At 41.9% G+C, this 17,196-nt stretch overlaps 1 protein-coding gene across 4 annotated transcripts in view; it reads left to right on the top strand.

The window, feature by feature from the left end:
- Positions 1-2,363, top strand: part of TRIP12 (thyroid hormone receptor interactor 12) — a 70,352-nt gene extending 67,989 nt beyond the window's left edge. For all 4 annotated transcript variants that reach the window (XM_079977538.1, XM_079977537.1, XM_079977536.1 and 1 more), the window contains exon 42: positions 870-2,363. In XM_079977538.1, the coding sequence (XP_079833664.1) occupies positions 870-1,066 (197 nt within the window). In that variant the 3' untranslated portion in view covers positions 1,067-2,363. The remainder of the gene's footprint in view (positions 1-869) is intronic.
- Positions 2,364-17,196: the final 14,833 nt, after the last annotated feature.

The raw sequence follows: 17,196 nt of genomic DNA, 5'->3' as shown, positions 1-17,196 counted from the left end.
GCTGGCCAGAGCCAATGGTTGGAGTCCAAAAACCTTTAGAGGGGCCACTGGTTTCCCTTCCCTGATTTCAAAATAAAGTCATTGACAATCAATTTGTACATGTACACCCATTAAGTATGCATTGGGCTGCAGCCTTACTTAGCCCAGTGCATAAGAACCTATAATAAAAGCTGAGCATCCCTGTGTTTTGCTAATAGACAAAAAGGTGAGTGTTAACATTATGTTCTACTTGTCTAGGATGAGTTGCTAATGTCTCTAGGCAAAGACTCAATTTGTCGCACTGGTAGAACTTCATATGGAATGACTGTACCAGTATGATATATGACTAATTGTGGCATTGCTTCGTTAAGAGCCTAAAATTCTTGGCTGCTGGGCGAGGAGCAGAAATGATGCATATGCAAACTTGGTTGGAGCCCCACCATGGTTGCTGCCTGTCCCTTTGTTGTTGAAACATCTGCTTCCTCTTTAATGTTAGAGGCCATCTGTGTGCAGCTTCTAGAATTGCTCTGTGAAAGAAAAGCTATGAAGACCACAGTCATGATTCCTCTTCTAGAGTTAGGATTCTTTATATTAGACAAGGGCGTACCACATGCACAACTGACATTGCGGTGCTACAGAGGCAGGCTAGGCTACATAAGAACCTTTTCACACATTAGAGCCCATAAGCCTTTTAATGCTAGAAGAGTGAGTGAGCAGGTGATTTTTGCAGGAGCGAGGGATTCCGTTTTCACACGGCTGAGTTAATCCACCTAAGTAATACAGAAAGCAGCACGAAGAATGCAGTATTTTTCTCAGACCAATAGCTTAATGCTCTTAAACTTTCTTAATATTAAATCTGTCGTGAACTTCGTTGTTTTTCTTCTTCTTAGGCTTTCGGAGTTTGAATCCTCCACTTACAATTGTACGCAAGACATTTGAGTCTACAGAAAATCCAGATGACTTCTTACCCTCAGTAATGACTTGTGTAAACTATCTCAAGTTGCCAGACTATTCAAGTATTGAGATAATGCGTGAAAAACTCTTGATAGCTGCAAGAGAAGGGCAGCAGTCATTCCATCTTTCCTGATCACAATGAAAAATGCAATGTCTGCCTGTTACAGCAAAAAGAGAATCATGATTCTTTTCTAAATGTATCATCTGAGTCGAGGAAACGTAACGCCTCCTTGTAGAAAACGGCTTGCAGATTATAAACAAAGACACTAGGTTGATACTCATTAAAGGCCCCATGGACTTAAAAGTGATCAGGCCCTAAAGTTGTTGTGACAAGGTTTCTTTAGCAAGTTCTTGTTTTAAATTATCATTTATCGATGAGTGAAGTTTAACTTGCTTTGCTGTGTGAAATTTAAAAAGGGATGTTTTTTCAGGCTGGAACAATAAATGTTGCTGTGCAGTTTAATACTGGGCTGTGTGTATCCATCTAGCCAAGTCTGCAGTTTTTTCCTCCCAAAGACAACTTTGTACATAAGTACAGAAATTGAAAAACATGTATTGGCACATCTAGTTAAGTAGACTAGTTCTGTGTACCATCACTTGCCCCTGATTTCCCTCCCTCATGTATTGTCTGATGTGCAATCCACATGGCTCTCTGTGTACTCCACTCGCAACAATTGTTACATTTTGGACATGGGCATTTACTGGTCCATGTTTTCTCAAATTAAGAAATAATTTAATTTTATTAAATATATTGTCAATAATTCCGCCTTTGTAAGTAGGTAGAATCTTTCTTATAGCTTAGTTTAATGTAGTAGTAGGATATATTGGCTACAATCTTTACCAGAAAATACTCTAGAACCATTCACACAGTGATTTAGGCAACAGCCTCTTACTGGTGGGCTAGGATGAAATTGATTTTTCTTGTGTAGTTGAAAAACTCAGCAACTGATTGGTCTGGCCAATATTTATGGTGTGGCCAGAGCATTTTGAATTGATGTAAAGTTTTTTATAAAGTCGAATTAGTATTTTCCTTCCCTGTTCAATCCTTTCCCCTTGACTTAAGTTTTTTTTTTCCCCTGTACGTCCTCTTCCGTCCCCTAAGCCCTCCCCTAGCACCTTGCCCCCCAGCACTGGTGTGGATCAAAACAGTTCAGCATTTCTTTTGACACAGATAAAACACATGTAAGCAATGCTCTGTCCAATTGTTTTCTGTGCTGATTTCTCAAATCTGCAATAATTTACTTCATCAGGTTAATGTTTTTACCTGAATATAAATAAAGTTTGCTTCACCTTTTTGTTCATAGTTCTGTACTGTATGCATAAGTTCAATTGTGTAAATTATTCCAATGCAAGTAAATCATCTTAATTCTCCTTGGCTAGCTAGCCACCTTGTCATGGATGATTTACCATTAAAACAAGAGTTTGCAAGATCTGGTATTCTTTTATTTTTATATGAGTTCAAAAACAAGACTATTCCAAAACATTCCCGAGATGTACATCCTGTATAGTTCATCTCTTAAATGATAATCTGACAGAGATTACTTTATTCAACTTTGAGAAATCAAAATAAAACACTTGAGTGCTGTTAATTTGGTTGGATGATCAGGGTAGAATATCTATGAAACATCAGCAAGTTTCCTTTTCAGACGAAGAACCTGTAACCACACAATGTACTTCAGTACATGTAACTGACATTCTCTTTTAAGTTAATGTTCACTGAATTAAATGGGACTGGCCATACTGTGCACCACTGAACTGTGATGGGAAGCTGAATGTGAAATCCTTGTGCAAAGACTCTGAGCAGTCTGTCAGATTAGAACTGAATGGAAGTGCGTCACAGTGGACATAACAATTGGTCATGCAGAACATGGCTAGCATTTCGTAGAAACCGAAAGGCAGTGTTAAAAAGTATGGACTGGTATTTAAAAACTGTTCTGATAACGCTATCAAAACTTGGCACAAAAGACTCATGTTTATAGTGTGTTGATAGCAACTTGTTCTTTTTTTTAAGGTTCTATATTTTAAAAAGACTGACTTATGTAAAAATATTTTGTATTAAAATATCATCTGTATTGATATTTTTTTACCCATGTTGTCTCCCTACAGAACCTGGCTTTCATTGACTTGTAGTTCTTAAATTTAAATAGTTTATACTAGCAATCCAGTGCCTGAAAGTCCATGTGGCTTGGGGGGCTGCCATTTGAGAAAAGCATGTCTGTACACTTAGATATGGGGCTGGTGGCAGCTAAAGATTGTATTAAATGCAACAAACACATGTATCTAACGGAATGGCTTGTGATGAAGCCTAACTCTGGCATTCTGGATGTTTGTAGAAAATGCTTGCAAACTCTGGTTTCCCAGAGCATAATGTGGGGCACTGATTGGTGTCCTGAATGACATATCTCTGCAGTTAATAAAAGGATTGACAATAACCGCTTTGAAGAGATCAGTAATGCTACAGAAAGTCTTTTATGGGTTGCTATATTACCAATTTTCTGTAGGTTATCACTGTTACCAGGAATAAAATACTCATCTAAAACTAGACTAATTGATGAACTGTAGTGCTTGAAAGCAACTACTGAAGTTCAGTGAAGATGGATTCCTTGACTCCTACTTCAGCGTTCTCTTGTGCAAAGCTGTGTGTAATCTAAAGAAATAACTGAAATTCTGCCTAAGCAAAATGAATTTAGCAATAACTACTAGGCAAATCAAGCAGATTTATGAATTGGTAACTGGTGAAAGCAGAGCTTTCCAAACTCTTCATGTTGGTGACACACTCTTTAGACAGGCATCATTTCGTGACACAGTAATTCAGTTTTACTGGAGAACCAGAGGTTAAACAAGCCCCTTTCCAACCCTGGGAGGAGTGGGTAGCATTCGCACGACACTGCAGTTGATGCACTAACATGTTGCAACACACAGTTTGGGCTAAAGAAAAGGAAGCGGTTGAATGGGCAGTTCTCACAATGGAATAATGTAAGAAGTTGTGTCCTCTAATGTTTTGTATTGGGTCTGTGACTTGCTCATCAATGATCTGGTGAGAAGGGAGTAGCAATGTTTGATGATAATACCAAGTTATTTAGAAAAACAAAAATAGCTGATGAAGAGCTCCAAAAGGATATTTCCAAACTAGACAAAGAGGCAGTATAATGGCAAATTCAGTTTAATGCAAGCAAGTGTAAAGTGATGTACAACGTGGCAGATTCCTAACTTTTAGACTCAAATGGGGCCTGAGCTGGCAGTTAAGTGAGCAGGAAAGGGATCTTGGGGTTGTGATGGGTAGCTCAATAAAAGTGACAACACAATGTTGGAACATTGGGAGAGGTCAAAAATAAAATGGCCAATAATATCTGCCCATTATACCTTTATAGAAGTCTGGTGTGACTTCACTTGAAATATTGTGCACAGTTCTGGTTATGGTACCTCCAAAGGGTATCTTGGGCAATAGGTACAGAACCAGCTGCCTTTTGCAGATAGCCTGCAACATTTGAGATGACTATAGGTTTAGGGGGAAAGGGAAATAAGGGTAGATAGGAGAGAAATTCATAAAATTATACACAGTACTGAAAGAAGACAGAATCTTCTTCCCACATAATACTAGAACCGGAAGCCATCCAATGAAACTGTCCATGTATGTTGAGAAGTACTTATTTTTGTCTGTCTTGAATCTGCACCCAGAATGGAGTTTGGTAGTGCCTATCACTACATCTCATGTTATATTTTAAAATGCCCCATGATCTTTGGATGAAGGGTGGTATAGAAATTCAATAATGATGATGATAATAATTATGGAAGGGAAGGGCTTGGTAGTTCTACTGTTCTCAGGATTTTGGGGGCAGCAACTTGGAAGAGGGCTTTATCTGTAGCAGCCTCCAACTTGTGGAATTCCCTCCCTGAAGTTGCCAGATGCAACTTCACTATACAGGTTTCTGGGTCTGATGAAGACAGATCTCTTCACCTTGGTCTCATGACACTTGAGATGTGCACTTTCAGGAGCAGCCCTATTCCTGTGACTTAATCTGACTTTTTATTTCTGAACTTTAAATAATTGTAGCCTACCCTGGGACCTGCTGGTTTAATAGCAATAGCAGATACCATTTGGCCACTGTGAGAACAGAATTGAGCCTTTTGTCTGATTTAGCAGGGCTACACCTGTGAGAACATTTTTCTTAAGTTTACACAACTGATTCTGTAAGACGAATCTGCGGAATGCAAAATACTTTATATTGGCATTGCTAAATTTGGTTGCTGCTAATAATGGCCAAAGGATACAACGTTGGAAACTCTGCTCCTTCCAACTGAAAGCATTTTGACAACCCCACTGGTTTTGAAGTTTCAGACTTTGACAGTACACTTTAAAGCATATCTGTGAAACTGCAGTGGTAGGAACCGAGGTTTGTTACTTTTTTAAAAAGCTGGCTCTATACAAAAGCTGAACTGTACCCAGTATCTCACTTTCTGTATAATACAGCTGCATGATTCATGCTTCTTCCACAGCTGAAAATCATCCGTATTTCATGTGATGCAACTTCATTAATACATCTTGGCTGCGGTGGAAATTAACTTCCATGATGCCATTTTTGTAGGTTTTCCAGACATAGCTCATTTCCATCTTTTGAAAACTAGAGTTGGGCTGTACCAACCTTTTAGTCTGATCAGATAGCAGGGTTCTTATGCTGAAATAAACATTCCTGTATGGGTATACTTCTGTATCTGCAATCATACATCCATTTTTACTGAACAAATAGCTGTTGCTTCTGCCCTTTGAGTTTGTGGCAGCAATTACCATAGTATTTCCTCATTCCCTTTTTGTCAAACACATGTGAACAGTGTGGAATAAGTACTTGAAACTAAGCTTCTATACATAATCCTTGTCTGTGTTTCCCTTAGCATTAACCATGAAAATAGTGTCAACACTTACCTACTTATCTAAGCTACTGTTCTAGTAATTTGTGACCACTCCTTCCTTGGGTCTTTCCCCAAAAGAATCCCAGATTCTTGAGTTGGTGTTCCTAAATGTGTGATCCTGTTTCGAGAACTAGGTCATTTTAAGATAATGTTAAAAGCTAAGGAAAAGCAACCCTTTGTTCATGCAGAGGGAAGAATTCTCATCCTGGTTTTGCATATAGATGTATTTTTTTGTCTTCTAAAGGTATAATTCAGCAGCCTAAGTAGTTTACATTGTACCACCTTTCAAACATCAAAGTGGACAAATCCATAAAAATCACCTAGGCTACCCACTTTTGATTACTCTAGGGGTGGCAAACCTTTTTCTAGCCAAGGGCTGCATTGATCATGGTCAACCACCTGGGGTCCATATGTCAACATGAGTTTGGATTAATTGTTTAAAGTGGGTGTTGCCATCCTTTTTGTTTTTGAGGACACATTTGGAGGGGGTCACAAAAACCTCTTGACATGACAGAATTGCAGCAGTCATCATTTTTAACCATCACAGAATTGGAAGGGACAACAAGGGTCATCTTAAGTCCAACTTCCTGCAGTGCAGGAATCTTTTGCCCAACATGGAGCAAAATGTTTTGCTTTATTTATTTTTAATATTCTGGAGTCCTGAAAAAAATCTAGGGCATATGCAGCCCATGGCCCACAGGTTAGACCGTCAAGAACCACCTGCAGCTGAAAGTATTAGGGTCAGTCAGTACCCAAGTGGTTTGAAGAAGAGGATTTGGAAATCTTGGTGCTGCCCATCTTTGAATGGAAGTGACTTCTTGTATAGCAGTGCTCAGTAGCAGCCAGGAAAATTGGCCTCATAGGTAAGAGACACAGTTTTCTGTTGTGCTGCTGTTTTTTCATTAAAGATTTATTTTACAAGCTGCATAACATTACTTCCTGTGTTCAAACTTTTCTGAGGTTTTAATTACTGAGCAGCCTTTCTCATAATACTTCCTTTCTTCCCTAATGCTTTGGAATCGAGGTGACCTTGAGGACACATTGAGAAATGGTGCTTTATATAATATGTCCATGTTCTTTTATTAATTGCCAGTGGGCTTTCTGAACAGCTGCTGTGTGTTCCTTCAATCAACGATCCACATTTCTAAGGCCTCTTTCTTCTCAGCGAATCCTTTAATTTTAGACTGTACTGTCTTGTCTAACGTACATGACAAAAACATGAGAGACACTTAGTTTGTAAAATAATTCTGAAATGGAATGATAGCAGAACAGAAGGGAAAGCACTATTTTCTAAATTTTAAAAGTTCATAGAATCTTAGAGTCGGAAGGAATCAAGTCCCAACTCCCTGCAATGCAGGAATCTCAGTTGTATCTGTTGGGATTCAGAACTTACAGGGTTAAGATGTTCTGTGACGCCTCACATTCTGACGTCAGGTTTTGAAGGTGGGAGGAGTTTTTCTCTGTTCCTTTGTTTTTGAGGGAGAAGGAAGCAGTAGCTATGGCTGCAAGGAGTCCTGGAGTGTATGTCTGAGGAATGTCGCAATAAAGAACTGATAAATGGACACACAAGTGCTTGATGTGTTTGTCTGGATCTAAGCAGCAGCAGCAACAGCTTTTCCGCTGTGTTTTTACTCTGCAAGGCGTGACGGAACAGAGCAGATGACGCAGCTTGAGGAAGAGTACCGGACCGCTGTAAAGGGCTAATTGGGATCGTAAAGTAATTAGCCACCTCACGCCTATTAATTATCTTTTTTTATATATACATATTTATTAAAGTTTTTTGAATACAAATGCATAAATAATAAACAACATTACTTATATCATAACATAATTTCGTCACTTCTTTAGACTCCCTCACGTCTCCCGCTCGCACTTACATCGTTACAAAAAATTTTCCAAGCAAATTACCCACTTGTTTGCAATCTTATCTCCGCTCATTTAAATAAAATCTAGCAATTCTCCAAAAAGTTTGTATTTTCCTTAATCTCACTTATCGTCAAATTCAGATCTAATTCAGTGGTGGGCAATTATTTATGATCTAGCATCCTTCTTAACATTCAACCAAATTACAATATTTTTGTAAATAAATCTTAAATTTCCTCCAATCTTCCTCAACCCTCTCCTCTCCCAGGTCTCGGATTCTACCAGTCATCTCGGCCAGTTGCATATAGTCCATCACGCCTATTAATTATCTCAATAGTATCTAATATAGTGCTAAATTAGAGACATTCAGTGGTAATCTTGTTTCACTGGCAAAACACTTTACAGCAGCAGAACCTTAATTGTGTAAGAGATTGCAGGTTTCTGGTAACCATTGCACACCAGATTTGTGCAATCTGTTGCACAATGAGCACAAATGTTTCAGTGGAATCCTCCGTTGTGCAACATTAAAATTCATCCGTCTGCTAGTACAGTACAGTGGTACCTTGGGTTACATACGCTTCAGGTTACATACGCTTCAGCTTACAGACTCCACTAACCCAGAAATATTACCTTGGGTTAAGAACTTTGCATCAGGTTAAGAACTTTGCTTCAGGATGAGAACAGAAATCGTGCTCCGGTGGCGTGGCAGCAGTAGGAGGCCCCATTAGCTAAAGAGGTGCTTCAGGTTAAGAACAGTTTCAGGTTAGGTACGGACCTCCGGAATTAAATACTTAACCTGAGGTACCACTGTACATGTCATGGACTCGTTGGACACAGAGGAATGGTGGGAGGAACCAGTCGGGGAACCCCCAGGGGAAGAAGGCTCAAAGCCAGGGGAATGATGGTGAGACAACATAGAGAAGACTGAAAGGAGGAGGTGTCTGAAACTGAAGAGGTAACGGCTGTGGCAGAGAGAAGTCCGGAATCAGAAGCAGAAGCTGAAGCAGGAAAGTGCAATGAGGGAGGTCAAGAGGCAGAGATGAGTCAGGCTGGTGAAGAGGCATGGGAGTCCACCCCCCCCATCCTGTTGTGACAAGCTCCCCTCCCCTCTGGTCTCCCAGAACAAGAAGAGGCATTAAGAGGGCAGAGGAACCTTCAGTCTCAGGAACTGGTTCATGGGGGCAAGACCTAGCGGAGATGAGTTGCTGTGCTCATTAGGCCTGACACTCCTGTGCTGATCATGTTTTTGCTAATAAAGGTAAAGGTAAAGGTACCCCTGCCCGTACGGGCCAGTCTTGACAGACTCTGGGGTTGTGCGCCCATCTCACTTAAGAGGCCGGGGGCCAGCGCTGTCCGGAGACACTTCCGGGTCACATGGCCAGCGTGACATCGCTGCTCTGGCAAGCCAGAGCCGCACACGGAAACGCCGTTTACCTTCCCGCTGGTAAGCGGTCCCTATTTATCTACTTGCACCCGGAGGTGCTTTCGAACTGCTAGGTTGGCAGGCGCTGGGACCGAGCAGCGGGAGCGCACCCCGCCGCAGGGATTCGAACCGCCGACCTTTCGATCGGCAAGCCCTAGGCGCTGAGGCTTTAACCCACAGCGCCATCTGCGTCCCGTTGTTTTTGCTAATAGTTAACTCCAATTGTAACAGTGATTTACTGCTGGCTTGCTCCTGACATTGCAAGAGCCCTTATTCTAGCTGCAAGAGACCACCAGATACAGCCCCAAAGTTGCAAAGCAATTTTTTAACAAACCCACTTTACAAAGTAATCGCTCTTTCATGTTCATGATGAACAGTGCAATCCTCTGCATGTCTACCTATAAGCAAATCCTATTGAGTTCAGTGGAACTTAACTGTTGCGCAGTGGAAGTTGTTCCATTTGCACAAAGAGCTACATTGACTGCAACCCATTGTTTCCTACTTGGCCCAGACTGCTTGTTAAATCTTACTGGCAGATAGTTCCACTTCACTATACTATAGGCCTGAAATTATAACCCCTTGTTTGTCATTCAACACACATACAACGTACCACTCATTTTTTGTGAAGGATGTGTCATTCTGTGTTTTACTGGAAACGGGGCTATAAGGTCTGAGATGATTACTGTAAGTCTATCAGAACAGAATGCTTTGTTGTTTCTGTGAACTGAGAACATTGGGGATCTTCCCTACAGAAAATGGGGGAAAGCAATGAGGAAAAAGAAGGATTTAAGCACTTGATAGAAAATAAATACTGTGATGTGTACGTGTTCATGCATACTAGTGAACTATTATTTGGTTTATTAAAAATTACCATGAAACTCTTGATAGCTTCAATTGACTATAGGAACACAGAGGTTATGTTTAAGCTTCTGAACAGCATGAAACAAATCTTACAAAGTCAACAGTTCCACATGTGCACAGGCACCTGTTTGGGGCAGGGAGGTCAACATTTATCAGAGACCATTCTAGGCAAGGGAGGGGTGGAGAGCCTGTGGCCATCCATACATTATTGGACTCCAGCTCCCATAAATCCCTGGCATCGTGGTCCAAGGTCAGGGATGATGTGAGTTGTAGTCCAGCATGAAATGGGAGGTTTTAGGTTCCCTGCTATAGGGTAACAAAGTAAAATGTATTAAATGCCAACTTGTCAATAGCTCCTATGTTTCTTTCCTTTTACTTTGTATCCTCAGCAGTATTTAACTGAATTTCCACTTGGAAGATTGAGTCTTAAGTAGAATATCTCTTTAATAGTGGGTATACATAAATGATATTTTAGCCAATTACCCGTGAACATATTATTCATCCTATATGCAACAGGGAGTCGAGTTTTTCCCTTTATTTACCCTTGCTTGGGTTTGAAATGCATCGTTAGCCTAATAGCTTATTAGTGCAGCTTGAATCAACGACAGTCTTACTCAACCTTATATCTGAGGATTATCCATATCCGAGTAGCTGAAAGAATTAGAGGAGATCATTCTGTTTTGGATAAATAGCAAATAAAGATATTTTAAAATCCCCTGGATTTCCCTGTTCACGAAACATGCACACGCGCATACCTAATCACAGATTGCTTCCCATAATAACTCCACATTGGGATATAAAGAGTAGTGCAAGGCATATATAACTCCTTTGAGAGAACTCTGTGATTTAAATATGGATTCCAAATATGCACAGCAGAGCATAACTCTGGGCTCCTGGGGAATCGCAGAATGTGCTCACTGCAAATATTATAGCTTTACAGTTAGTGCCATTTCTAAATCGAAATTATTAATAATATTGGTCAGGCACGAGATACATTAAAGGGACTGCTCTAGCACAATCAGAACAATTAAGCCATGTTTTCCTCAGTGTTTATTTTCCTTAATAGCTGCCAGGATTGGGCCATGTATGTTGCTAACAAATTAACTGATTACAGCAAAAGAATGCAAAACCACTCACTTGCATCTGGTTCCTTATTTCTGCTTTATGTGCTGATTTAAAATGTTTGCGGGTCTATAAAAACAACAGGAGAAAATGCAGCCAAATTGTTCCCTGAGGTGAGGAGCCATATATTAATGTGTGTGTGTGCGTGTGCATCTTTTGCTCAAGTAATGAGAACTCTGGGAAATAAGAACAAAGCACTCAATGTAAAGATAAATGTGTATAATTTTATCTCAGTATCCAGGAAAGGTATGTTGCCTCTTTGTCATGTGACCTTGTCAATCAAAACAGCATTGTCGATAGGATGTGATGTAGCTTGGAAAGCCAATAGCCTTTCTTGCCAGAAGACAGATTGGCCGTGGCTTTGTTACTAGTGATCCCAAGAGTGCTTTATGTAGCTTTGTCCTGTGCATGTTTTTACACTGTGTGTAAGATCTGTTGAAGCCAATGGCACTTCCACCCACATGAATGGGGAGACGGTCCAGTGAGTCCTTTTTTTTGTAAGTCCTAATTTTTAAAAGAGTTAATATAATAGTCAATAATTCATTAGAATATAATTATTAACAAACTCTCAGAATATCAGCAGATAATAATTAAACAGAAATTCACTCTCGACCATTACAATAAATCATTCCTAAATTATAAACAATAAAAATAACAGCAAAGTTACAGTACATAAAATACCACAATACATTAAAAAAAAAACACCATGTGGGAAGATTGAATTGAGCAACAAGATCACATAACTTATGAAATTATTAAAAGATTCTGCCTCCTCAAGTCCTCTTCTCTCTTCCCAGAGGCTTTTGCTGCTCTTAAAGCTATGGCCTGGGAGAGGCTGTTGCTCAGCTGGACCTGACTGAGGATGGGGAGGTGAAGCTCTTTCGCTCTTCCCAAGCTGGCAAGACAGTGAGGCAGAGTAACAAGGTGTTACGGCTACTCACATTTCTGTGCTTCTCTCTCTAGTTACCCCATCCCACTCTGCCCCTTGAACCCTCCTCAATATTCAACATTTCTGTTGGTTGTGGGATGGGGCTAGGGCTGAAAAGGCCTGGTGCTTGTACAGGAGGCTCATCATGCAAACTTTTGAATCCAGACCTTAGCCTGAAATGAATTGTTTGTGAATGCTGTTAATGCGGAACAGAAAACAGCAGATAGATGTAAACCGACTGTGCATTCTAGCCAGTGTAGGTGTTACTTCATGTTATGTGTGTGTGTGTGTGTGTGTGTGTGTGTGTGTGTGTGTGTGTTTTCTTTGTGAAACAGCCTTGATTATCAGGTGCAAAACAAATTTCCTCCTGGAATGATGACTTCATGCATTGCAGTTATATTCATGTTTACTCAGAAGTAAGTTCCACTAAAATGGGACGCGGGTGGCGCTGTGGGTTAAAACACAGAGCCTAGGGCTGGCTGATCAGAAGGTTGGTGGTTCAAATCTCCGCGACGGGGTGAGCTCCCGTTGCTCGGTCCCAACTGCTGCCAATCTAGCAGCTCGAAAGCACGTCAAAGTGCAAGTAGATAAATAGGTACCGCTCCGGTGGGAAGGTAAACGGCGTTTCTATGCACTGCTCTGGTTCGCCAGAAGCAGCTTAATTATGCTGGCCACATGACCTGGAAGCTGTCTGTGAACAAACACCGGCTCCCTCAGCCTATAGAGCGAGGTGAGCGCCGCAACCCCAGAGTCGTCCACGACTGGACCTAATGGTCAGGGGGTACCTTTACCTTTACCTTTAAGTTCCACTAAGTTCAATGGGGCTTACATGCTAGTAAGTGGGCATAAGGTTGCTGTTCAAGTGATGCAGAACATTTTGTTCAAAGCCCTTTTGCTAAGAGAATTGAGGCATTCAGGCTACATCCATACTCACTAGATAACTTCTAGTGCCCACCTTTCAAAGAAAGATGAAACAATTATAGGAAGTGAAGGGACACAGCTGAAATTGTTTTCTGGGACTGGAAGTTACAGCTATGTTACATCCCATTTTTTCTACTAGGAGATCATATGTCATACAGGGTTTTTCTCCCCAATTTAACTTCACAATGACCCTGTGATGTTTGTTACGTGGATCAATAGTCCAAGATCGCCCAGGTAGTGTTTTGAACCCAGGTCCTAGGTCCAACACTTTAACCACTACATCACATGGGCTTTCTGTGAAGTGCTCCTTCACATCTTGAAATGACACATGTATGCTCACCTGTAATATTACAGATTGGAGGTATGTTCAGATCACATTTACTTCTTGATAAACAATGCAGGCAGAAATTCAATACACACTTTCCTTGCAGTGAGACGCGGTTCCATGTTTCAAGGTTACGGCTGCCATATAGCTTTCAAGGACACACAATAGTCTCTATATAGAAAAGTTTGAGAAGATCACTGGTGTCCTGTTCTCACTATGCCTTTTTAAACCAGTAACTCTGTAATAGTTGTGAAGGCATAGTTTCATGTGGACTCTTAGTCTGTAATGCATCACACTGGCCTGCTGAGGGCTGTGCAATAGCAATTCATGACAAATAGTGGATTTGTTCCCCTGAGGGTTTTGTTGAGTTCATTTATCTTCCACTAAAAAATAAAGTAGACCAGGCAAGCCTGAAGTCTGCCTGACACTGCTGCAGAGGAAGGCTGGACGGATCGACTTAATTTTTATTTTTATGTTACTAGAACCAGAAATCTAAAAGCAGAGTGAGCTGCAAAATAGTGGCTAGCATGTGAGCAGGGACCTGCTCTAAGAGTTAAAGAATAGGGTGCCTCTGAGCATATGCACAGCCCAGGAATTTGTTTTCAGCATCAGAACTGAATTCATAGTCCTGTTGCACACAAATCCAGTCCTGATTTTCCTCCTAAATTTTATTAATTTCATGCAGCCCTGGGCTCCTTTGGGAAGAAGGGTGACATATACCGGTACATTTAATCAATGAATGAATAAACAGACAAATTTAGAAGGGGGAGGAATTCAGCCCTTTTTTTGTAGCTACTGTTGTCAAAGGGTTGGGAGGCAAATTCTACTGCAAATCACTCAGAGATCTACCAGTATATCCCAATATATCTTCTATTGCTCATATTTATTCGTACCCACAAATTAATATATTTATTAGAAGTATGTGTGTGAAAGCACAATTGGGTGTTTGTGGTTGCTTGGGGTTCCGCTTGGCATAAACAAATGTGTCTTTGAGAGCCTGGGAAGATACGAGAGAACAATTCTCCTTCCCATCAAACGTGGTTTAGTGGACAGAGGACCTGGATTGGGGAAGTCTGGACCTGGATTCAGATTTCACTTTTGCCATGGAGTGATAATGTGGTTTTGGCAAGCCTCTCTCCCTCTCCCTCTGCTTTCCTTCTCTAGATGAAAAAAGAAAGCAACACTGTTCTGATGGTGAATGCTGTTAAGAGAAACGGGAAGCCCTTTTGGAAATCAGAAGTTGTGCCTAAATAGTAGTAGTAAAACAAAACAAAACCTCTGCTGTTTTAATTGTTCTATTTTGAGGCTACCTTCATATAGAATTTCACCCCCAGCGTTCTACATTTAAGACTTCATGTCCAGTAGGGAGACTGTGTCTTTGGGAGCCTGTGTGTCTGTACATATTGACATCATAACATTCCCAGAAATTGTGATGGTACTCAATAGCACAGAGAAAGAGGCTTGGGGTTCATGGGCATGTGAATACAAAGTTGAAAACTGAGTAACTTGATTTTTCTGCCTCCCTGTAATATTTTGTATGGCATTATTATTTTGGAATTATGGGCAGGGTACTTTTTAAGTGTTTAATTGCATTATTTTTATACTCTGTAAGCTGCCCTGGGACCTTCTGGTGAAGGGCAGGCAAAGAACAAAATAAATACTACTGTACTACTATTATTACTAATAATAATATGAACTGTAAGGCCAGTAGAGGGTGTCAGTGTGGCACCAAGTGAAAACTCGGCATACAAGGACTGGAAGACTTTGAGAAGTACTGTAATGGAAAAATGCATTGCCCTTCACATCAACTTGATTAGACTAGACTGTGATTAGTCTAGTAACAAATTCAATCTGAGCAATCAGTTTGGCTTAATTCAGGCAACACTTTCAGTTGCCGTCACACACAATACTGGGAAGTTGCTATTTTATATACGAGCTGGCAATATGAAGCTGCCTTAGATCACTGCACTCAGTATTGTCTAACCAGTAGTGGTTCACCAAAATTTCAGGCAGAGGTCTTGACCAGCACCTGCTACCTAATTATTTAGGCTGCAGATTAAATCTGGGGCCTTCTGCGTTGCCAGGCAGGTGCTCTACCATTGAGCTACAGCTCCTCCCTATAAATACTTAAATGCTCATTACATTTTGCAGAGGGCTGACCTCTCTTCCATGCCACCTACCATATGTCAACTACTCCAGTTCTCGCCATCTATTTCCATCACCCACTTACCGCCAGTTTCTCCATCCTGGTGAGCAGAGGCCAATATTTGATCTGGAGAAACGGCGCCAGCCCTCCTTTCACAGTGACAGAATGAATGCTGGCTGGGGAGGTCGCCAACTCTCCTCCTGCCTAAGTTCCCCTCCCCATCACCACTGCAGATGTTGTTTCCACAAGCAAAGCAGCAGTTCTGGGTACATGCTAGCTTATGTAGGTTTGTTCTTGCGCCAGGTTTAGTGCAAAATGATACATGTGTGCAATTGTGCTTTTGCTGGCTCAGTAGGGCTAATGGGGCACTGCCCCACCAATCGCAGGATAACCCACCACCTCTACCTGTGAGGCAGCAGAAGTGTATGGCCCCAGAAATGGAGTTGCCATTGCGCCCACTTCTGAAGCCAGTTCCTGAAGAGGGTGGGATGCATTAGAAAACTGCTATCACTACCCAATTCCTTCTCTATTCAGAGATGGATGTTTTCCTGGGGTGGGAGGGGAGAGGAAACAATGCGTTGCCTATGTTTGGCTACCCTACTGGTGCAACTCAACTGATGTCCAGCTTGATTTTATTTTGACTTGTTTCGAGAGTGACAAGGAGACATAGTGCTGGCAGCTGGCGATTACGCAGATAACAAGTGGGTCAAAACAATGGCGTGCAGAATGCATTCTGATCGGGGTTCCAGCCGGCCACACTCTTTTTCAAGATACTCCAGTTTTCAACCAGCAATAATCGCGCCTCGAATTAACTTCATTACTCCTTTCATCCCCCACAACAGTCAGCATTCTGTTCACTGAGCATAACTCATCTTCTGAAATCTGTTTGGGGGTCCATCTCCACTCCCCCACCCCGAGGGAGATTATGATGTACTTCTGCATGTACTGAGGTTCCCCAAACCCCGTAACAACTTTCCTTTCGAAGGTGTATGGTGTCGACTTTTTAGCTACAGGACGACCCACGGTCTGAGAACTTAAGTGTGGTACATAGGATTTATTTTTCTTTCTTAAACCCTGACTGATTGAGAATGCGAACCAGTCACACCTTTTCAAATTCACTGGGGACAACGACACCATGTTCTGTGAGGCATAAATTCCGCTGCTGTCAAGGGGCAGGGAAACCTCCACGCGTGTGTGTTTGCGTGTTTCACGGCCGCTTTAGGGTGGGCTGCAACTCAGAAGCAGGCGCCGGGTGTCCTCAGGAAGAAGCCTCCGGGCTCCCCCTTTCCTGCCTCTTCTCTAGTTCCTTCGTGCGCCAACCTCAAGCCCACGAGGCCCACAGAGCTCCTCGCACTTCCGACGAAAGAGGCACAGCAGCCAAGGACAGCCAGAAGGAATGGAGCCTGCCTTGCAAATCACACTCTCGTACTCATGGAGAGGAGTTGTTGTTGTTCATTATTCTGCCCTCCCTCCACAGGGCTCAAAACAGCTTACATGGGTTTTCCCCCTTCCCGCCCTACCCATCTCGTCACAACCACCCTGTGAGGTGGACTCTGGCTCCAAGGTCACCCAACAAGCTGGCTGAGGATTTGAATCCTGCCCAGCTGGCCCTTGTCGTCCTATTACCCCTCAGTGGCCTAATGGCGCCCAGGAGGTGAACTCTCCCACCAAGGACCCAGCTTGCCCGTGGGCGCGCGCGCGCGTCCCCGCCCGGCGCCCCTCTTAGCGCCAGTGCGCTCTTGGCGGCGCTGCGTTCAGCTGGAGCG

This window comes from Podarcis cretensis (genome assembly GCF_951804945.1).
Source record: "Podarcis cretensis genome assembly, chromosome: 5".
NCBI lineage: Eukaryota > Metazoa > Chordata > Lepidosauria > Squamata > Lacertidae > Podarcis > Podarcis cretensis.
The sequence above is the reverse complement of the archived record's forward strand: the minus strand, read 5'-3'. Positions and strand labels throughout refer to the sequence as shown.